The 23,547-nt window shown below is 44.9% G+C and overlaps 1 protein-coding gene across 3 annotated transcripts; it reads right to left on the bottom strand.

Moving 5' to 3' along the window:
- Window positions 1-1,844: 1,844 nt before the first annotated feature.
- LOC116335427 (host cell factor 1-like) lies at window positions 1,845-23,536 on the bottom strand. Of its 3 annotated transcripts, none has more exons than XM_039603904.1 (32): window positions 23,385-23,536; window positions 18,414-18,626; window positions 15,737-15,885; window positions 15,296-15,456; window positions 15,012-15,214; window positions 14,733-14,817; window positions 13,618-13,724; window positions 13,239-13,418; window positions 12,830-13,153; window positions 12,597-12,742; window positions 12,191-12,361; window positions 11,874-12,098; window positions 11,654-11,767; window positions 11,146-11,344; window positions 10,737-10,852; window positions 8,958-9,096; window positions 7,960-8,126; window positions 7,672-7,837; window positions 7,094-7,551; window positions 6,702-6,842; window positions 6,513-6,596; window positions 6,365-6,431; window positions 6,131-6,267; window positions 5,874-6,050; window positions 5,597-5,795; window positions 4,785-4,940; window positions 4,078-4,283; window positions 3,885-3,992; window positions 3,613-3,798; window positions 3,209-3,518; window positions 3,062-3,122; window positions 1,845-2,477 (listed from the first exon to the last, which is right to left on the bottom strand). In XM_039603904.1, the coding sequence occupies exons 2-32, from the start codon at window positions 18,592-18,594 to the stop codon at window positions 2,438-2,440; spliced, it is 5,163 nt and encodes a 1,720-aa protein (XP_039459838.1). In that variant the 5' UTR covers window positions 18,595-18,626; window positions 23,385-23,536; the 3' UTR covers window positions 1,845-2,437. The 3 variants fall into 3 exon arrangements, with proteins under 3 accessions (XP_039459838.1, XP_039459835.1, XP_039459837.1); XM_039603901.1 differs by having other exon boundaries at window positions 23,389-23,501; XM_039603903.1 differs by lacking the exon at window positions 6,513-6,596 and having other exon boundaries at window positions 23,385-23,527.
- Window positions 23,537-23,547: the final 11 nt, after the last annotated feature.

Genomic DNA, 23,547 nt, shown 5'->3' with positions numbered 1-23,547 from the left:
GGGTTAATTCAGAGAATAATCCTGCCGCTGGGACGAATCCAGAAGAATAGCTCCCCACCTACCACCACCACCCACATGTGCAGAAACACAATGAGGCTTCAGGCTAAGCTGCTCCTGTTTCCGCTGATTTCTGCTCAGATGATGTTTAAATCTGCTGCTGCTTCCTCTCTACAGTACTCCAATTACATTCTATCTGACTGACTTTCAGCGTCTGGTGATGTGAGCAAGCGCTTTGGTGACAGTGGCAAGGAAAAACTCCCTTTCAACAGAAAGATGATATTTCTTACGATCAGTGAAAAAAGGATTTACATAGTGAAATGTCAAACTTCTGATCAGTTGTGTATGCACACAGAGCATTTGGGGCTTCTTTACTTTTAAATGACTGCACCCGTGTGGTGATACATGGAGGTGATCAGCTCGGCTGTAGTTTTGGGTCAGATGTTTCGTCTTCTTGTGGGGCTCAAGTCAGGGCAGCTGAGTTGACTGCCTGCTCAAACACAGTATACTGGTAGCTGTTTTGGTGCTTTAAGCCCAAAAAGGAAGAGGAAATTAGCATCTCCATACATGCTGTAAAATATGGAAGAGGATTAGGGCCACTGGGGAAAAAAAAAAGTCTGAACGTTTTTTTTTTTCTTCTTTTCCATAATTCTGAGAAAAAAAAAGTCAGAATTCTGACTTTTTCCTCGGAATTATTTTTTCTCAGAATTGAAAAAAGAAACCCATCAGAATTCTGAGAAAAAATAATTCCGAGGAAAAAGTCAGAATTCTGACTTTTTTTTCTCAGAATTATGGAAAAGAAGAAAAAACAAAGTTAGTTAGTTGTGATGAACAAAGGAAAAAAAATCTAACACTAATAAAGCCCACAAGTAAGGGTGTAATTGCCCTGTAATTAATCTGAATTTCAATGTAATTATCTTTACCTACAAATACTTAAAGGTAGGCACGAGTAACAAGTCAGGTAACGATGGAGCCTTTTTTCGCCCTTTTCACAATCACTGTTTAAAATAAACTTTCTAAAGGTCAATCTCCTTTCCTGGTTTCCTGAGGTTAGGCAAGAATAAACCATTCCACAATAAAGCGGTACAAATGACGCAGTACTTCAAATTATTTACAGTAGAATTTGTGTCTCCTTTCCCAGAATTTAGGCACTACTTCAAAAGCAATTCTGCAATATTTCTTTGTCCTGGTAAAACAGATGAAACAAAGTACTTTAAATAGTCATGTTGACTTTTCTGTCCTGATTGTTTGTTTCTGTTACATTTTGTTTGTACTTGTTCCAGATTTTGAACACAGTTGAACAAAAACCAATGTCCACGCTGGACTTCCTCCTTTGAAGGCGGTATAATTCTTTGTATTATTACAGCTCTGCTGTTGGAGCCATGCTTCCTTTCAATCAGCCTCTTTATGTTCTGCAAACACTTAACTGCAGACTATTTTGCATAATTTGAGACTTTTCTGAGATACAAATTAAAAAATGATTCAAAAAGCCCTCATTTTATGTTTAATGCTTGATCCAGCACTTGAATTGGTGTAGCCTGGTGGTGGCTGGTATGTAAGAAAACTGATGGTGACCGAGACCTCTGGCTCAGATTAGGTTAACAGTTCCTACTCTTATTATACGATCCTATTTTTTTCATAGAAAAGTCCAAAATTTATACCGTTTCTTTTCAAGGCCATCCAACACCCTTCGAAGGACCAACATTGGCTGCCGGACCATATGTTTGACATCAGGGACATAAAAGCTACACTGCTCAGATATGAGTAAGTTACTGTAGATTACAAGTCAGCTGATTCTGAAAGGGTCAGGTGGAGAAATCATTGATTTCTGTTTGAAGAGCAGGAAATGTTCTAAAAATCTTTATTGTTTCTGAGAATATTCACAAACATCTGGTTTGATTTTCAAACAGCTCGAGTTTCCTTCACTGACCAATGTGTGAACGCCGTGAACAACAGAAGAAGAAACAGAAACCACAGAAGAACTTTGAATAACCTGACAGACGTTTATAAAAATGAAAATAACATTTCATTGCTACAGGGAGAAAATAATTTACAACAGAGCTGGTTTAAACACCGCCCCTCTCTGCTGCAGAGGCTCCGCCCACAAACAGCACCATGAACTGTGACCATTAAACCTCAGACAGAGAGAGAGCGAGAGACATTCAGAGAGGGGGGGGAGAGAGAGCTACCTACATATAACTCAAATAAATTCAAACTTTAATACCATTTGGAGCAATGCTGTTGACTCTGCCCAACATTGTCTCCATGACAACAGCAGAAAGAAACAACAAAGGAAGAAGAGTTCTGATTGGTCAAAAAAAATGTACAAATATCCTACAAGTCTTTTGTTTTTGTTTGTTTCCAGAGCCCCGCCTCCTCCTGGTTCTGGCAACCAAGCAACAGTAACCAATCACAGTCTTCAGGAGAAAGTAGACTCCTCCTATTGGTCGGTTCTGAACTTCTTTGGTCCGGCAGATTTACTGGGGACAAAACAAAGTGGTTCAGTGAGATTTAAAGAATGATTCTACTCATTTCAGCTTTGCATGACTCACAGCTCAGAATAATCCTTCTTTATCTTAAAAAACAAAACAAAAAAAACAACTCAGGTTTTTAAAGCAAAGCTTAATTTAATTATTGTAGTTTCTTCCCTTCTAGTCGCTACAGTATAATTTCCTGCTGTGAGATCTTTCTGTTATATGCTCCGTCAGGTTAGGCGGCCTGCAGTGCAAGTCATGGTGACTACAGCCCTGTGGAGGGGCAGCATGTACTGCAGTCGAAGCGTTGAGGCTGATATTTAAAGCCTAAAATCATGATGAAAACAACTCAAATCACAGAGGGAGTCGGCTTTGCTCTTTTTTGGAATAAAAATGACAGACGACTAAAATATTTTAGAACAGGAAACCGTCTGAGAAACACAAATGGAGTCTGCTTGTGAAAAGTCAGTAAAATGGACTGTATGTGGCCTGGTACGTTTTCACATGATCAAATGAATGTTGGGTTTTTTTCCCTTTTGTTTTTTTTTTTTAACTATAGAACAATAAAGTTGTGTCAAAGTGATTCTTACAGGTCTGCAGCGGGTCCTGATCCTGGTCTCTTCACCGCTGCTTTGGGGTCTTTACTGGTTTCTACAGAAGACAGAAAAAACAAACATGAGCTCCATTTTTCTCTGAAAAACATCAGCACACCTGATCCTGGTCCTGGTCGTTCTCACCTTGCAGCCACCGGACCTGCGTGGCGGGACCATAGCCCTTCTGGTTGCGAGCTGCGATGCGGAAGATGATGGCGGGTTTGGTTGTGTAGTCGATGTGTGCGTTGGCGAGGCTGGAGGACTGGACCAGGCAGGACGGGTTGGGGCCACAGTAGACCCTCATGAAGGCCAGCTGGGTGGCACCAGAACCTGAACTGGATGAGGAGGAGGAGGAAGCCTGGCTGGAGTGGATGGCCAGGTAGACGGAGTACTCCGTGATCTTCCCCGACGTGACGGCAGGAGGCTCCCAAGTCAGCTGGGCCCCGTCCAGGTTCTGCAGGAGCAGAGGTCACATGAAAACATGAGGTTCGGCGCCCCCTACTGGTAACACTGCAGGATAATTGGCTGCCATAAAGCCCGCGTCTCACCTTGCTGATCTTGATGGCGCAGGGCGCTCCGGGGAAACCGGGCAGGCACGTTTTAAACGCCGACACCTCTGAGAATGCGCCGCGGCCGCAGATGTTGATGCCCGCCACACGGAACTTGTAGGCTGTCCCCGGCTGTAGCTCCACCTTTCTCATTCGACTGTAGTCTGGGACCGCGCCCGAGTCGTCCTGCAGGATTGGCGTTATCAAACACATGATCAACAGGAACATCCATGTAAACTGAATAAAACTTTATTTAAAGGCGGCGTTCTTACGTCAGGTGTGTTGTCGTCGTAGGGGACGTAGTAATGTGAGACCACCATATTGGTGACTTTAACGATGCCGACGTCGAACCACCGATCCTCCTTCACCGACGTCTTCACCTGCAGGGGGCACACAGTTAGCCTTTTGTTAGCATGGCGTTATGGTTTTGTTAGCATGTCATTAGCCTGTTTTTCAGTCGCTCACCGGCGCAGGCGGTGCGATGCCGTTGGGTGCCTCTGGCAGTGCAGCAGGTGCTTCATTCTTCACCTGCCCTGATGTCAGAGTGGGGGCGGGACCAAACGTGCTGGCCAGTCGTGCAACAGCGCTCGTTACCGCCGATGATGCCAGCTCGTGTCCGTTACTCGTGTCGGCTGCCGGGTCGTTGAGGCTGTCTGCGGGAGCAAGGCCCTCTGGGAAACACGAGAGTTTATAAGCCTTATAAGATTTTATAAGGAGGAGCAAAGTCATCAGCTGATCAGATCTGATTAGTTATTGATCAGCTATCAGTCGTGTGAACAGATTAAAAGTGATCAAGTTTTCTTTAAAATTAGCCAAACTGAGTTCTCTCAGAAATGAAGAAAATATTTTTGGTGTGCCTGTCCTTCGATTGTCTCCTAACGAACGCTCTATGACGCTGAATGAGAATCTATCCATGGACAGGTGAGTTTGAAAGCTTTTCAGGTGACTTAGTTGTTCCTTACACAGAGTCAGGATCTATTTACTTCACTGCAAGTGAAAACTAATCTGTTTATTTCCTCGTCAGTTTTATTTTTCTCTGTTTTTATGCCTAAATTCATAGACGTAACGGCCGTAGAGATTCGTTTGTAGCTAAAACAAACAGCCTAGCAACAATGACAACATTTAAATATACAATAATGATACTAAGTTTAGACTTCTGACAGCAGGTGTACCTGTAGGGATGCTGCTGTGCTGTGGCTCCGGTTCTGGCTCAGGCTCAGGTTCTGGTTGGTGGATGCCCTGCAGTTGCTGCTGCTGTTGGACGAGCGCTGCCAGCTCCTGCTGGGTCAGAACGATGGGAATAGACTGCTCTGAGCCCTCAGCGTCACCTGCACGAGACAGAATAACGTCTGTGATAAAGGCCACTATATCACAACACAATAGCCTTTACTTTTATTGCACACCCAGATGTGATGGACCTGACTGTGAACCCGCACACCCATCAGCTAATGACTTGTGGTTGGCAGGTCATTAGCTGATGAGATTATCCTGGATAAACCCCCTCTGTGATTCTTAGAAAAACTGTAGCATACAAAATGAACTTCATGTTTTAATCAGTATGACCTGAAACTAGCAAGGTGAGTGAGCCCTTGAACTCTTAATGTTTCCCGAGGCGTAGATCAAATAAATGGGAGAATTGTGAAACACTGCAATTGGTTTATCACATCCCTGACCCCAAAGAGCAAACAGCTGGAAATGGAAACATACAAGGACACAGATATAGCTCCAGCTGTTTGGACTCTTTTCTTGCCTTAACATGAATTATCATGGCTTGTTTTCAGTGCTCTAGTGGGACGAGCAGAGTAATCAGAACCCAGACATTAATGAAGCTGTAATGTTGTGAAACTGCAGTGGTAGTAAAAGCATAACTTTTGGTGAAAAAAGTACAAGTTTGAAACAAGTGAAGTACCATCTTTTCATATTCATGCAGTTTTTATGTCCACTTACGGCCAGACGAGTCTTTAAAATAATGACATCTTCTCACCGATATGCCCCGCTGCCTGCAGTACTGCCTGTATCGTCGCCTGCTGGGCTGCTTCCTCTGTTGCCGTGGTAACAGCCAGCTGATCCGGCGTCAGCGCCCCCGTCACCATCAGGGTTGTCGTCGTCCCAGAGACATCCTCGCCTCCGTCCCCTTCGGACGACATCAGCTCCTGAGGAAGACCACCGTCTGAGGACGCAATCTGAGGGTGGGGACAAGCCAATCAGCTGCCTGTAGGTGAGTGTGTGTGTTGGTGCAAGTGTGTGTGTGGACGTCTTACCTGTGCTGCCGTATCACCGCCCTCAACATGAACGTGTAACACTGCCGCTGATGACATCACATCCTCTGCTTGGCTGTCTGTCTGCATAGGCTCCTCCCCCTCATCTGCTGCTGCCGTATCCATAGCAACAGCCTCTGAGGACTCCTCGCGTGGCTGTCCGACCAACGAGGAGATCTCCTGCAGAGGCACAGACATGTTGGTGTAGATGTGTCATAATAGTGATGCCATGGATGTGTGTCCGCGTGTCTGTCTCTTACGGGTATGGATGGTCCTGGTGTGGGCGTGGCCTGTGTAACAGTAGTAACAGCTCTGCTCTGATTGGCTGCTGTGGAGGGGGGCTCAGATGTGGAAGGTTCTGTGGACTCTCCCTGTTGGCTGTCTCCACCCTGCTGAGCTGAAGACCACAGGACAGGAAATGAGGTCACTTCCTGCTGAGAATTTCAGCTCTCTTTTTTTCTTTTTCTTCAAAAAGTCAGGTGCGAGCAGGTTACCTGTAGCAGTAGTGGCTGTGTTGGTGGTTCCAGTCTCGTGGGTCTCACATGGTGGATTCGAACACACCTGAAACCAGAAACATGCACCGTTACTCTTGTTTGTAAGTCTTTAACCTGCCACAACTCACCTTCTGATCAGCTGACTCACCTGTTGGAGCCCTCCAGCTCCAGCAGTGGTGGCAGTGTTGGTGGTCCCGGTCTCGTGGGTCTCACATGGTGGATTCGAACACACCTGCAGACACAAACAGCTGGTGTTTAACTACAGACATCACCACACCTTCAACCAATCACTGTCCATCAGTATCCTGCATGTGTCAGGAGTCAAGCGCTCTCTAACCTGTTGGAGCCCACCAACTCCAGCAGTGGTGGCGGTGTTGGTGGTTCCAGTCTCGTGGGTCTCACACGGTGGATTTGAGCAGGTGTTCAGAATGACAGCAGGTGGAGCTGACTGCTGAGCTGCAGGCTGGTTTGAACTCATCTGAGGAGGAAAAGCGGGAACGTGATTGTCATACAGAATCAGCAAAAACCCTGCGAGCCCTTACAGGACTCAGTTTTTCCTGTACTGTTAGCTAAACGGTTTTACAGACTTGACTATGCGCTCCTATAACAACCACATGCACAGTGAGCTGGTACTCAATTGTAACAGAAAATGACCGAGGCAAGTCGACTCAAGTTGAGTTGGTACTACGGAGAAAAAAAAAAAAGAGGCATAAGACTCCATGAATTCACCTGCAGCTCCTGTCTCATGCTTGCTGAGGCCACCGTGGCAGTGTTAGTTGTTCCTGTCTCGTGCATCTCGCAGGGCGGGTTTGAGCACACCTGGTTGCTACCGCCGATGTTCGCGCTGGCAACGGTAGCGGTGTTGGTCGTTCCCGTCTCGTGCGTCTCACAGGGAGGGTTTGAGCACACCTGGTTATTACCGAGGATATTTGCAGTGGCGACCGTGGCAGTGTTAGTTGTTCCTGTCTCGTGCATCTCGCAGGGCGGGTTTGAGCACACCTGGTTGCTACCGCCGATGTTCGCGCTGGCAACGGTAGCGGTGTTTGTCGTTCCCGTCTCGTGTGTCTCACAGGGAGGGTTTGAGCACACCTGGTTGCTACCGCCGATGTTTGCGCTAGCGACAGTGGCGGTGTTGGTCGTCCCTGTCTCGTGCGTCTCACAGGGCGGGTTGGAGCAGACCATTGTCACTGCAGCATCATTAATAACAGCATAAAAAACTTTGAAACAACCATCATGTAGTTCAACGTGCATTACAGTTTACTTCGTGCAGCAGCTGAAAGGAATACTTGTTGTACTGGTTTCTCTACCTGCAGCAACTGCACTTTCCCCAGTCTCTCCCTGTGCAGTAGTTGTTGTACTCGTAATCGTAGTACTTCCAGGTTCCTCTGAAGTAGGAGAAGCCATGATAGAGACTGGCAGATCCTGGACAACCGGCTGAGCCTCTGCACCGCTTGGTGTTGTGATCAGAGTCACCTGAAGAGAGAAATTACAGTATTACTACAGAATAATGGAGAGAGTAAGTACTAAAACCAAGAACTTCCTGTCCAGTGTAATTGCAGTACTACAGTAAAGTATTCCAGTATTAGATGAATTACCTGCTTAGGTCCAGCAGCAGCTGTGGCTGTCGTGACCTGGCTAGCCAGTGTGGCAATAGTTGCCAGGGTGGTGATTGGTGTTGCCAAGGAGGCGTTAACCTGAGTCCCGGCGGCTCCTGCCACGGTAGTGGAGACGTTTCCTGTAACCGTCCCCAGACTGGAGACACCTGCAGAGGTAAAATCACAGGTGCGGTGTTTGGACTGGTCACTTTTCCACTGACACTGAACAGACTAAGCGGGGGTGCGGTGCAAACAGCTGTTGGAACATTTTGGACAGCACTATCATCGCTGCTACAAAATCGTGAGCCAGCTGGTCGTCATCATCTCTGACCTCAAATTTGGTTCAGATTTTTAACCCTGCTACTTTTGCATAATGTAGGATGGATGCTGTTGCTGCAGTTTGCATGCAAATGTTTCACTGGTGAGACATTTTATACATGTAACATATTTTTAGTGTAGAAGATAAGTTTTAATCATGCAGCCCTGGTGCCAGAACCGACCCACTAAAGGGTCCAGTGTAGCCCACCGGGAAGCTTTAAGTGTGAAAAGTCAAGCTCTTTAGAGGCCTATGTCCCATAATCTTCTTCATACCAAAAACAGAACGTCTAATGCAGTGAAAGGAGGCGTTTGTCTGGATATTAAAGCACAGACACATATAGTAGCAGAGGCAACAAACAAAGACACATCGATAATGCCAGACAAAAACACAAAGTGTGAAAATGTTTCAGGCTGATAAGGAGGACTATGTCATACAGCTGTTTCAACATCACACCCTGTGTATACAATACTGCTCGTGAGTGTTATTAGAAAAAAAGGTGTCAGAGTCTGGAGGAACCCAATGTTGCTCTAATGTGACTTGATATGTGTATGATTGGTAGACATGACATCACTGCAGCACTGACAAAACAAACATGACAAATCATACATTGTCAGGCATTAGTTTGTAGCTTTGTAACGACAGCATCCTCATGCTGTGAGGGTCAGTGCAGGTGGGTTACCTGTGGTTCCCTTGACAACCAGCGTGGTTACTGTGCCGGGCTTGCTGCCAACACCTCCTGGTGACACCAGTCTGACTCCGCTCATCGGGACGGTCCTGAGTATTGTGCCCGGCGTACCTGGAGCTCCTTTCAACACCACCTGAACACACACACACACACACACACACACAGGATACTTCAGTTGGCTTTAAATCCCCTAGGTGGTGCTGGAAAGATAATCCTCAGTTTTTCCTTCATAAAGGTAATTTTGATACCCGTCAAAAAGATTAAGGTGTTTTCACACCTGCAGTGTTTAGTTGGTTTAAATCGATCTCATTTTCCTCCTTGGTGCGGTTCATTTGTGCAGGTGTGACACAACCGCACGGACACTTCTGGAGGAGTTGGTATCGGTGCGGTTCCAAATGAACTCCAGAGCGGTTCTTTTACATTGTGAATGTAATTGGACCTCAATTGGAACAAACCACCAGGCATACATTACAAGTTTGAGCTAAAAAAAACTAAACAAACAAACAAACGTCCTGTGGCCACGTATGCTTTGCAGCAAAGTACTACAGATGTGCAAAGGTATGAACGGGCTAGAAGCTAGCTGTGAAATTAGTGACTATGGGAGGAGTCTCCAGTTCTCCCAAAGTCCAGAACACAGCACCTTCTTTCTGTAATTACTCTTGTTGTCCTGCCCCAGACACACGTGGCCAATGAGCAGACTGAATATTCTAATGTGGTTTGTAGCGATGTAAACAAACCAAACCACGGGAAATGGCAACAAGTTTACAAACTCAGCAACTGATTCAGACCAGAGTAAACAAACTACAGGTGTGAAAACAGTAAACACAGTTTTGGTAATCAGGGTTTTGTTTACTGAGGTTACTTAAAAACAAACAAACAAACACAAAAACTCACTGCTTGTACTGTATTTGAACTGGGGCTATTACAATTATTTAAAAAAAACAAACAAAAAAACCCCACTAAAATTTAAAACAGAGTGGAGATAAAAAAGCAGTAAACTGAAAAAAAAACAAAAAACAAAACACTAGATTTTTTGGAAAAAACATAACTTTATGAACTAGAACTAGAAAAGTAAAATGAAAAGAAAATATATTTAGTCTTAATATTTAACAGTTTTGTTAAAACCTGTTGGCACAACCAGCCTGATGAGGCTTGAGCGACAAATGCACTGAATTTAATAGTTTTAGCCACTTTAAATATCAATGTCACAAATTAAAATTTAATGTGTAATTAATAAAAAATGAATGAGAAAAAACAAACCTATAATAACTGTGATGACAGGCGGATCATGGTGACTGTGAGCCAATAACATGAACAACTGAAGAGAAAAGCTTCGTGGCCTCCTTGCTGCACTTTGTACATGCCACTTTAACCTGATGCTAATTTGCTAAATGAGTATAAAGATGCCAGCAATGTGGCGGCAGAGGGTTCATGTAAAGGAGCCTCAAGTGTTTCATTGGGTATAATTTTTTTTAATGAATACATTTTTGTTTGGTGTCTAATGTGGCAGATACATGGAGTACATCAGAGTATTAAACAGTATTAAACTATTAAACAGACACAGGACCAACACAGACTTCTGAGGATTGTTTTCTTACAGTTTCTCTCAGATTTCTAAGTTTATGTTTTTTTCCTGATATTCTTTAACCAACACGTCTCATCAGTCAGATTCACCGTTCAGCCCGCAGTATTAGTGTTATAAATGAAGTTGAATTTTACTGTCTGCATGTCCACACATTACAGAGTGTGTGCGTGCGTGCGTGTGCACATTACCTGTGTGACCCCCTGCTGGCCACCTGCAGACACTTTTGGCACGGTGGTGATGATTTTTCCAGCGGTCCCTGGAGTCACCATCTTGGTAGTCAGGATGGTGATTGGACTGTTTCCACCTGGAAGCGGAGGAGCTTCACTCAGTCATCCACCACATTAAACATTAAACTGGACTTACAGTGGTCCGACTTTCTTTCAGGAATGTTCCTGGGGGAGTGAAATGACCCCAATGTGGCAGTCGTAATAAGAGCTGGTCGAGTTCTCTCCTTTACCAATGAAACAATTGTTCTAACCAGGCAGAATCTACAACACTGAAACACCGAAGTGAGGCTATTGGATGTGTTACTGGCTCTTTAAACCATGTAAGGCTTTGAGGTGTGTGTGTGTGTGTGTGTGTGTGTCGGTGCTGTACCTGCGCCTCCCTGCAAAGCTGACACTGGGATGGTCTTAATGATGGTGGTTCCGGGTTTGGAGGCTGCCGGCGCGACGCCCAGGATGGTGGGTTTCCCTGCTGAGGATCCAGCCTGTGCCGTGCTGAGGATGGTGGTCTGCTTACCATCGGCAGACGATACCAACTTCAGGATGGTTCCTGCAGGGAGACCGCCCTTAGCCTGACAGGAAGTGGGAGGAGGAAGAATCAGGGTTACTGAGTTTTTACATTTTTAAAAAAAAATTCTAGTCAGAGAAGAAACTTACATTTAATGTTGTATAACACCATGCAGATAAATTAATGACATAAAAAAAGTTTTGAAAAATTTTGCCAAGAGTTCTCAAACTTTAAGCAGTTTTTAAATGGATTTGACTGCGATTCTAAACTTTGTTTTTTAATCGTCCCAGCGAGAACTGAAACTGAAGTTAGGCGTCTCTCAGTATTCATTTACAGAAGGGGTTCAAACTCATCAGGACTCTGGGACCAGTACCTGTAGGATCTGAGTTACTGCGCTGCTCCCAGCCTGGACAGTAACGGCACCACTCTGAACTGGTTTGGTCTGGACCACTGATACCACTTTCCCCAGGCTGCTGAGGTTACTGAGCTGATACAGAGGGAGGGATGATGTCATAAACAACACTCTGACCCACACGCACATGCTGATATCAGTAGATGATCATCTAAACAGCCCTGCAGCTGACATCACTCACCAGTGTCCCGCCTCCTCCCATGCTCAGTGGGCTGTTAACCAGAGTGATGGTCTTTGTGACTCCACCCACCACCGTTGTGACCACCTGAGCCTGCTGAGAGACGGTCACCGTGCCCGACTTATGGACCGTGATGATTGGCCTGCTGGGGGTCCCAGGGGTGGAGACAGAGGCCCCACCCACCTGGGCTGCAGCCGTCTTCAACATTCCCGTGGCCACGTTACTCACCTGAGAAAAAGAGCAAGATGTTACACGTCACCTGCCGTGTGTTCTGATGTAATCCTGCGTCTTGGAGGCATCAAGTTGAGTTTTATCTTTACCACTTTGACAGGCAGACTGCTCGTTCCTGGACTGACAGCGACCGTCTTCACTAGCGTAGCTCCTGCGGGGACATTCAGCACAGTTGCCGTAGATGGAGGGATCTTCTGAGTCGCTGCAGCTGCCGCTGCCAATGCTGCCATGCCACTCATCTGAGGATTGCTACCGATTGGCTGAGGGGAGACAGGAATAAGCTATCACAACACGAATATTTGAAAAATAAGAACGAAAATCCACATCAAAGTTTATGACAGTATACAAAGTGCTTGTTACAGGAACAAGTCCAGTTTTACCAGATTATCCACGCTTACATGGACGACATGAAACAGTGCAGAGCGAAGTGTGACACCTGTATTGAGGAGGGTGGGAGATGAGGTGAAAGCTCATAAGAAACAAAGTTCTGTTTACCGTTTGACCGGGCTGAGCAGGTACCACCATACGAACACCTGCAGGAAGTGTTGTCACACCAACCGGCGACTTGGGCATGGCCTGTCTCACTGTGACGATGGAGGCTCCACCTGTTGTACCTGGAGCTGATGGCACTTTCAAGATTGCTGCAGAAACAAAAAGATAGGTGAGGGACATTCATGTGCACCCGCCTGATCACCACTACATCTACCTGTGCAAGTATGGAGACCCACCTGGTGCTTTAGCAGCTGCAGCCAATGGGGTTCCAGCTACAGATGCAGTGGGAGTAGGGACGAGTGTGATGCTGGACAGGGGGACAGTTTGGTTGGCTGGTGCTGCTGTGACGGGGACAGAGCTTTTGGGGGAGCTGGCTCCAGGTGTGGCAATAGTGGGGGAAGGGGTTGTGGCAGGTGAGGAGGCCGCAGGTGTGGCAGGAATGTCGTACTTCTGCAGCTGTAGCAAGTAGGTGTCTGCAGTCTGTGACGGCCCCCAGCTCACCTCCAAAGACGTAGTGTTTGCCCGCACCAGCTGCACCCGAGAAGGGGCACAGGGACGCTCTGAGAACAGGTCAGACAAATTATACCAGGTCAGACTGTCAGCTCAGGTAAAACAGCACTAGTACACCTCTTTTAGTACACTCACCGGTCTCCAGGTACCAGAGGTCCTTGCAGCACACCTGGTTGTTCCAGGCCTTCCTGTATCCATCTCTGCCGCTCCAGATATAAAGTCTGGAGTTGATGGCGACGCTGCAGTGACCTGCACGAGCTCTGGGAATGTTCTCCTCCGAAGTGTCCATCAGCACCGTTTCCCAGCACATCGTGTCTGGAGGCAGACGAGTGAGCTCACAGTTTTGTCTTTTGTGTGTTTAATTCCTCTTTAGTTTCAGTTATTTATGCACATGTAGAACATCTGTTATATCAGCAACATAATTTACATGACCTGACATGAGCAGAAGCTCTCAGCCCCACACATGTGAAGAGCCCCTGTGAGTGTTGCTGTGTATCTGAGTGTGTATTTGTACCCAGGTTGAGGCAGGCCAGTGTGTTGGTGCACTTCCACTCCTTCTCATGAGTTGCCACTTTAACATCATCCATCACCAGAGGAACCCAACCTCCAAAAACATACATCCTGAAAGAAAACAGTCGGGATTTCAGCGTGCAGTAATAGAATACAGCTCAGACGTCTGGGATCACTTAAGAGTCCTTGTTTAGATATTTGAGCCCCATCCATTTTCGGCCACTTATGCAGGTCCAGATTGTAAGGGCAGCAGTTTAAGCAGAAACACAGTGTCTCCAAGCCAGCTGACACACATAATCTCTCCTGTGTGCCTTCAGTTCTCCCACAAGTTCATCAAGTAGACTGATTTCACTTTTGTTCAGTTATAGCAGTGCTCAAGATGATAGATTACCCCATCACCAAAGGGACCAAAATACATCTAAAATGCACACATTAACCTGCCATATTTCCTCTCTGTCACACAGCCTAACGCTGGCATCTATCCATTTTCTGCTCCTCGTTTAAAGTTCAGTCACAACAGCAGCTGAATAACCAGTGTACTCCAAATATCCTTCTCCACAGAAAAGTTTTCCAGTTCCTCTTATTGAAACCTGAAGTGCTCAAAGATCACATATTCAATCTCTCCAGAAACTTCTGGGTATTCCCTGGTGTTCCCACCCAGTTCCAGGTTTGCCCAGATAACCTCCAGATAGAAGCACCAGGACCACCTCAGCTGGCTTCTTTCAAATTTGGACCGTTAACAAAAATCAGCCAACGCCTGTGTGACTGCCAACAAAAAGAGCCATTCAGGGACAGAAAAGTTAATATAATAAAGGCTCTTAGGCGTGTGGTGACTGACCTCTGCTTTTGCAATTAATACAATAGCTGTGGTAAAAGTCACACTGTTGCTTAGCGATATTCAAGTTCCACTACAGTGGCAACCTGATGGCTAGGTAGCAAAGCTGTACCGTCAACCGCTGTTGTTTAAAGTCCCCAAGAGAAAAGAAAAGCTCTGGGATATTGACACTTTATTTTAAATACAAACAAATGTGCTTCTAAAAAATAAACAAGGACATCTCAAAGTGAATCCAGTCTTTTGAATCGTAGTGTGTGTGTGTGTGTGTGTGAGTGGGGCAGTACTTGTTGTTGATGGTGGTGGCAGAGTGCAGACTGCGAGGTAGGGGGGCCGTCCCACCGAGGCCTGGTTTGCTCCACACAAGAGAGTCTATGTTATGAAGAAGACAGGAGCCAATCAGAAGTCAGTAAAGCTGGTTTGGACCCGTGTCCCATTTTTTGATTGTTTTTTTTTTTTTTGCTCTGTTCACTTCAGACCAGATGTTTTGTAAATTTAACAACTGTTGAATCAGGACACTCGTCTCCACAGAACCACACAAACACTCAGCAATGACGCCACCTCACCTATGTCGAGGACCCACAGGTCCCCCAGCCGGCAGCCACTCATGCCTCCGTAGATGATTAGCCTGCTGGCTCCGTGGTTTGTTGTCACCACCGCCGTGTGACTCTCTCTGGGTGGTGGTGGTGGGCCAGACGTTGCTGGAATCTCCCAGCCGACCACGCTGGAGCCCGGCCGCAGCTCCAGACAGTACAGGTCATTCAGGTATCTGAGGGCAGAGGTCAAAGAACAGGCTCAAGGTCTGTATCTGGACCAATAGTTTTTAGCTCTGGCTCCCGGCGTTTCCTACCTGGGGATGTTGTTTTTGGGATCTTCGCTATCATTGGCTAGTCCACCAAAAAGGTAGCACCGGCTTCCAATCAGAGAGAAGCTGTGTCCAAGACGGGGGCAGGGGGGTGGGCCATTCTTTGGCGCTTTGGCCTTCAGACGTTTCCACTCCCAGCGACTTGCCTGAAGGTGTAAGGTGTTACACAGTAAAACTTTCATGAGCTTTTTAAAGCTTCATAAAGACTTAAAGGCTCTGCAGACACTTCGAATTACTGGTTTTACTACATTTACATTTGGAATTAATGAATAAAGAAAAAAAAAAAAAAAAGAGTAGCTACGCTAATCAGCTCTGTACCTACAGGCTAACACACTCTGCTGTCTACACCTACACCATCAATCGTCATCTGAGATAGTTAGCGTCTGACCATCCAGATACCCTGCTCCCTGCAGCAGCATCACTGACCTGCAGCTCGTATAGGTCGTTGCTGTATTTGCCGTACTCCACCATCCCTCCGAACACCAGCAGCCTCGTCCCGTCACACACGAAGCCATAGGCGGCACAGCCAGGGGGGATGTCACCACGGACTGCAGGGATGAACCACTGGTTGGTGGCTGGAAGTCAGATTGGTCAGATGTTATTCATAATGTTCCTGATTTTCAGTGTTTCATGATAGTAATGTAACTGCTCGACCCAGTTGAGACTGTTAAAAGAGTCACTGAGAAATCCCAGAGACTGTGCTGAACCTCTTAAGACATGCTCTGACACCACACACACTAAGAGTAGGGATGCAGGAATCTAATATTTGGTTGGAACATCGGGCCAACCCTCATTCAGAAAACAGAACCCGTTTCATTTCTCCGTGTTTGATTTGTTGCAGGACAGCAGTTAGTGGGTGTGCTGACATAGTGTGGAGAAAGCTGACAGCAAAGTGTCAGCAGTTTGGAGGTTTTTCATGCTTGCTACACCAACACCTTTTCTTTGTATGTTCGCAAAATGTCTTTTGGTTAACAGCAAACTGTGGTCAAAGTGCACTGACAAAACTGAAAAGCTCGAAAGGCAAGATGATCAGCTTCTTGAGTCTTTTGTTCAGTCAGAGGGACTTCATACGTGGAACATACATACACACTCTACATCAGGGGTCCCCAATCCCAGTCCACGAGAGCCGGTGTCCCTGCAGGTTTTAGATGTGTCCTTGATCCATCACAGCTGATTTAAATGGATAAATTACCTTCTCAACGGCCGTTTATCAATGCCCAAATGCGCGATGCGTACTCGCGTTCTCGGTGAGTACGTACTCGCCGAGAACGCACGCGAGATCACGTACCCGCCAAGAACGCGACACGGACTCGCGATATGTACAATTGGAACACCTGCGTGCGTGATGATGTCACATGTCCGGAGTTTTTACTGCCGTCCCCTCCTAATTTAACTGTGAGTAACATGTTATGAAGCTTAACTTTAATCACAGCCAAACCGGTTTACTCAGGAACAAATAAAACACTGAAATAAACCAAACATTAACATTTAGAAGTGATCTAAGTGACTTATATATCATTTTTAACCTCAGTAGTGAAACCTCTATTAATAAAAATAGTGTACATGTACATACGTGTACATACCTTAATAAAAACAAGCAGGTGAGATGTTAGAACGCTTTTACTTCTATTTTAGTGGACACTCAATACTATAGACAGCTGCTGGAGTTTCTTTAACCTGAGTAGTGAGAAGTCCGCGGGCGGGGGGGGTTGAAAACGATGTGCCGGGAGTCCGCTGTTTAGTTTTGGACGAAATGCATTTTGGGATATATAGCTGTCCCAAGTCCACACCGATGCATGCTCGATAAAACGGGCGGATCGAGAACACATCCGGGACTTTTTCGCGTTCTGGGCTTGATGCGTGCCAATTGGAACAGTACTTGGTCTCCGACTGATGACGTATCACAAGTGCACGCGAGCATGAAATACGCACAAAATGCGCATGTTGATAAACGCCCAACATGTCTTGAAATTCTCCAGAGGCCTGGTAATGAACTAATCATGTGTTTCAGGTGTGTTGACCCGGGGTGAGATCTAAAACCTGCAGGGACACCGGCCCTCGCGGACTTGGATTGGGGACCCTGCTCTACATGGTAGAACCTAAGAAGGTCATTAGTTTGGTTTAACACTTGCTGGAAAGTTTTATTAAAATATGTCATTAACAGAGTTTACTGATCACTGTGACTAATTTTTGTGACAAATATTTCAAAAGATTTAAACAGGGACAATGAGAGAAAACCCTATTACAAACTTTATAAATTATATTATTAGAACTTGATTTTTCCTGAAAAAAGCTCATTTAGATTTGGAACACTTGCAGCCTGCAAGTTCACATCAACAAGATGTGAACTTGGCATGAGAACACAGACTACATACAAAAATGTTTAAATCTACATCAACTGAAAGAAACACATTCAACAAGCATGAACAGCAGCCCCCGGGAATGTTATTAAGGAAATAAAACAGTCCAAACAAGCTTGACATCAACTGGTTCGGAATACATTTGTGCCTTGAACCAAAAGCTTTAGGAAATCATCAACCACACGATCTTCACACACAGCAATTAAGTTTTCTTAGATTTCGCAGATTTTTATCTGCAGTCGATGGCAGGTTAGAACCACGATAGAGAATGATAAAATAAAGACCGCACAAACCACTTTGACACAAGTACAAAAACACTAAAAACGAACTTTGAAATGTAATTTTTCTAAACGGGTTTGTTTTCAAGTGTTTTTCTTTATTTTCTGCAGCACCGTGGGGGTGTGTCCCTGTGACGTCACCAATGTTTTCAGTAAAAACGCGCCATTTCTCTCTGTGCTTCTGCCAGAGCCGCCCGGTTAGCCGCTAGCTGACTGCTAACCTTGTTAGCATGCGGAGCGGGGCTAGTAGGTTTTATTTGGTCTGAGGTTAGCCTAGCATAGCAGGCTAAACCTTTATTGAGCGTTTCAGCCTCATTAGTCACAAGCAGAACAAAACGCCGCTATCTTAGCTCTTTAGCACAGTTAGCTTCGAGATAGCATATAAATTAAGTTAGCATACAGCCACACAGACCATATTCACATAATTATTTGAGCACATGGGACATATGAATCGTAGACTCGTACCTGTGTTGTAGACATGCAACTCGTCCACGATCCCCTCGTTCCCCCCGCCGAACACCACCATCAGCTCCTTAATGGCTACGGCCCTGTGTCCGTGCCGGGGCCGTGGGACTGGACCAGTTGATCCTAGGACGCGCTTCCAGCGGGGCTGTAGCACCACTGGACTCCCGGGCTTGGCTTCCATTGGGCTGTTCTCTGGGTGCGCTCCTCTCGGTCCTCAGTGACAGACAAAGATCAAAATTCAGTCGCGAGTTTAAAACGGTATGCGGCTGGCATTAGCCCGCTAACTAGCGCCAGAAGCTAACTAGCCGGCTAATGTCCCTGACGTTGTTGTGTGGCTAACTAGCTTCTGCTAAGGAGATTAAAGCGCCGCTCTGTGAGCTGCGGTCTAACCCGGATCCGTAATCTTTTATTGGACCCACTATATAAAAAAACCCTTCCTTTCTAGATCCAGCCGCTGAATCGAGCTCTGACAGAGACCACTGGGGTGCTATCCAGCCCAGTGGGCGCTGTTGTAGACGGGAGGAAGCCGCCAATAGCAGCTCAGGCTAACACAAATGAGCATACGGCTGCTGTGTGCAGCGCTGTGAGGAGCCCCGGAGGCTGCAGGCTGCTATCAGACACGCAGAGCGGCCGGGGCGGGAGCCGCCATCTTGCTGCTAACAGAAGCCGCTGAAAATGGCAGAGAAGCTAGGTGGCTAACAGCTAGCAGCTAACAGACAACTTCCTGTCCCCAGTATTAACCTCGATATACAAAAACAAAGTGACTTAATAGCTCCGTGAGCAGCTTTCAGTCTACTGTATTAAACTTTATAATTTAATTTAATCTTTACATTTACAATAGTGGGAATAAATATTAATAAAACAAATAATGACTTCATTTCTAAAAGTCTGCAGAAAAACTCAAAATCACTTTACAATCTACAATCTTCTTCTGACTACTGAATCAAAAACTGTCATCAGTTCAGCCATCATCTCCTCATATAGACCCCAAAAGATAGAAAACAGCTGGCAGATTCAAATAACCTGGGACTAACTAATCTTATTACTGCATTTTTAATTATTGTGTATTTATTATAAGTCTGTATTTGATTACCTTCTTAGAATTACACTGGAGTCCTGAGTCATATAAAATATAAATGGTTAACTAAAAAAGCTAATATTCATGTGTCAGTTTTAAAAGAAATATGTAAAACTTTGAATAACTGCTTTAAATCATTATTTGTGTCTGAATGACTTGCAGCATTTAAACTCAACAGTTCCAGTCAGGATGCAGAAGATCCTGGAGCTCTGGCCTGCTCCGATTGGCTGTCTCCCTGTCGGGTGACTGATGATGCTCTGGACACTGGAAAACTGACAGTTGTGGACTTGACTGAGCTGGTTGTTGAATGTTTGTTTAAACAGCATTGCTGCTGACAGGTAGCATAAATATGTTTCACCTCTGAATTGGGATTTTACCCCCTGACTGTGTCACTTGAAAAAACTGGAGGGATTCGTAAAAGGCCCAGAGCTAAAAGTGACGCCATCTCCGTGCTGCTTCATCCACCCAACAGAAAAACACAAATTTCAAACTTGCAGAGAGCAAAAGCTGCAAATTTGGGATTCTTACACTTTTCAGTGCACATTATATTTAATTAGATTTATAATTAAATTAACTACACATTCTGCAAGAATTTAGTGAAAACACCATAACTGTCCATCTTAGACACCTACTGGAGTTTTTTCCAAATGCTGGTTTTATGGGTGGAAGAGTTAAATATGCCACACAAAGTGAATGTTTTCAACAGGACTTGCGCTTTCTGAGCAATGACCCAAATTTTCAAGACCTGGTTCCTCGCCTGCCTCTGCCTGATGGCCCTGAGAGTTTGCCGTCATCTACCATTAAAAACAACCAGTCAAAGCAGAGGGTCCCTCCAAGCAGACCCAATATAGCATCAACGTTTTTAGGTACTCAAACAGAACAACACACCCAGGCTTCTGTGATAAACACACCAAAAAACTAACAGACTAACTGCAAAATAAACACAGAAAATTGTATTAAGGGACGATTTACATAAAGTTGTTTTTAAAAATAACTTCGTGAACACTTGGATAGCTTCACCCTGACCTCGCCCATTATATAACACGCTATATTTGCAGTGCTATTGACATTCTCTACAGTAAATGTCACAACAGAGCTCAGCAGCTACTTTTTTATAAGGTCTCTGTTTCCAGAATTGAATTTCCCATTTCCTATTTCAGGAAATCCTTTTATAAAGAGTTTTAATCCTTGAACCAAGACAACCAGCTGAGAGGTGACCTTTGACCATAAAAAGATTTCATTAGTATTAAAAAAATAAAGGAAAATGGAAAAAGTGACAAAGGTTCAAAACTGTGTACATAATTACATAATTATATAAGGAATCACTCATCACATAATTAACTGCAAATCCAAGATTCCACAGCAAATGGCCTTAAACCCCCTCAAATGTGAAGCTTTTCATTGTTGTAGTGCTTCTATGGTTAATATGTTGTATAATAACAGTTTGAATGGATTTTTGTAGTTTGTGTTGCGTTATAAGTATCGCCTCCTTATTGATCTGGCACAGGGCTTTGCACCCGACTACAATTGCCACTCTTGTGGTTTCTGAAGTTTCATGCTCTCAAAGTAACCTGATGATCATAGGTTTAAACATTTCCATGGTAACAGCGGCCTCCACCACAGATGTAGGATTATAGGTTGAAAAGTTCTATGCATTCCACCCAGGACATCTAGCCTATGTCCTGCAACTTTGCGAATAAAATTCCTTCTTGCTGACACAAGACTGTGGATTCTACAGCAGCACTATCATAGTTTTACAACACTATACAGAAGATGTATCCTACATCTATCAGCTTAGACCATCATTGACCAGAAACTTCCAGTGTCCTAAAAATCAGGATAATTCAAGCAGCAGCACGTTTTGCTTAAGCTGAAATATTTTTCACTTGCACAGGCACATTCTCATCAGCTGCATCAAATTCACCTCATTGCCTAAACTTTGCTAAGTATTTGATATGAAACCACCATAAAGGATCAAACCACCTGAACTGTTTGTACCGCATCGCTGTGTAATTAACTGTTAGTTTTCTATTAGGACAATTAAGGCTCCGGTTGCCTAGGTAACCCTCTAATATTTTTACCACTGCCTCATAGGTCAATCGAAGGTTGCTTCAAATTGCATTAGGGACCTGCTCAACTTGCATCAAAAAATTATCATGCTGGCAGTCCAAAACCAACTGGTAATATTGCTGCAGATGTGTCCATCTTTAACATACAGTCTATGATTGTAGACTAAATATGGAGGTAATATAATTTACTGTATTTGGCTTCATTCTTCTTTTAGCTACTTCCTTTAGGGGTGACCACAGCGGATCATCTGCCTTCATTTCACCCTATTGCTAGCACGGTCATCCTTCACTACATTCATTAATCTTCCCTGTGGTCTTCCTCGTTTCCTCTTCTCTGGCAGTTCTATCTTCATCCTGCATCCTTAGTCCAATATATCCTCTATCCCTCCCATGCACATCTCAGCCTTGCCTTCCCTTTCAATCTCGTTGTTATCCTTCTGTCACAAGTTCCCAATGACGCTTGTCTGCACTTACTCCACCCTTCTTCTTCACCTCTCTTGTGCACTGTCCGTTGCTTTGGATGGTTGAACCCAGGTATTTAAACTCATCTACCTTCAAAATGAAGCTTCTTGCAGCTTCCCTGTTACACCTTTCTTCCTCTCATTCACACACATGTATTATGTCCTGCATCTATTACGGTACATTTAACTTCATATAGAAATTTTACATTACTATAGTGTAAAACTTACAGCTGAGCTTGTAAAGCTGGAATTCAAGTTGTAAATACACAGATTTGTATTTTGGATATTTATTTTTTGGACACATATACTTTAACAACATCAGTATTGTTGTTTTCACCGTGTCCTAAAATCTGTCCTGCTAATGCTCTGCTGTTTGTTTCAGAAACATGGAAATGCTTGCTGTGACTAAGTGGACAATCCAAACACAGCCACCTGAACTCCCATTGAAACCTTACACGGGCTGTTTCACGTCGGAGCAATTAAAAGCTCCGGCACGCCAGCCGTTCTCCGCTTCCGGTTAGCTCGGCAGGTAACCGACGCACCTGGCTGCACTTTTATTTGCTGCTCAGTAACATTCATGACAACATAAGTAGAATCCAGTGCCACAGCTATTTGCTACCTAATGCTAAAACCCACCGCTAGGATAATTAGCATGCACTCACAAAGCTAACCGGCTAACTTGTATAATGTTTTATTTATTTCGTTTTTCTTTATCACAACTGTAAATTAAACCTAGAGGGAGATCAAAACCTTTAGGAGCTGTCCTATGAGACATTTTAGATCCCCTGGGTGAAACAAGTATTTGTACACCTAACCAAAACAAAACCCTTTTCTCTCTACGGGAAGCCGGCGGGCTATCTGCCCATTCTGATCCGGAAACGGAGCGTTAAAGCAGACGTTAGCAATTCTGCAGGGCTGCTAATGCTAGTCTACTTTATTAATGTGCTGTTAGCAGACCGTTCTCGTGCTAACCAAAGATTATCTTCGTTGTATCAGATAGCGTCCAACATTAGCTCAAATTAGCACAAAGAGCTGCAGGTAGCCGTACGGATAGCTTAGCTAACACAGAAGCTTCATTAATGATTAGCATCTGCTAATTTAATAGTGGTTAACTGATGGAGCTTTCACAAAACTTCCTGTTAAAATGATTCTTTAGCCCGCGGGCTTCAGTAGCTCTGGAACGGTTAATGTAGCTCAACGACGAGCTTGCCTTAAATAAGTAGCTGGTTATGCTAACGGCTGTTAGCACTGACGTCCCTTCCCTCAACAAACATGGCGGCAGTACCGTTAACCGCTCAAACAGGCTGAAAAGTCGCGACTAGCATTCGGCCTGGTCCTGCCCGGTCCGGTCTGGAGTACTTACTCACTTTGCGGATTCTGTCGTGTACAGTCAGACTGAGCTCAGAGCAATCTTTCCGTAGCTTCAAACGCTCATCTTCATCTTCGACATGCCGTTCAAAGAGACGCCATTTCCTCCCCAACTTCACGGCGCAATAGCGCCCCCTCAGGACATACACAAACACACG

This window comes from Oreochromis aureus, linkage group 20 (genome assembly GCF_013358895.1).
Source record: "Oreochromis aureus strain Israel breed Guangdong linkage group 20, ZZ_aureus, whole genome shotgun sequence".
NCBI lineage: Eukaryota > Metazoa > Chordata > Actinopteri > Cichliformes > Cichlidae > Oreochromis > Oreochromis aureus.
The sequence above is the reverse complement of the archived record's forward strand: the minus strand, read 5'-3'. Positions and strand labels throughout refer to the sequence as shown.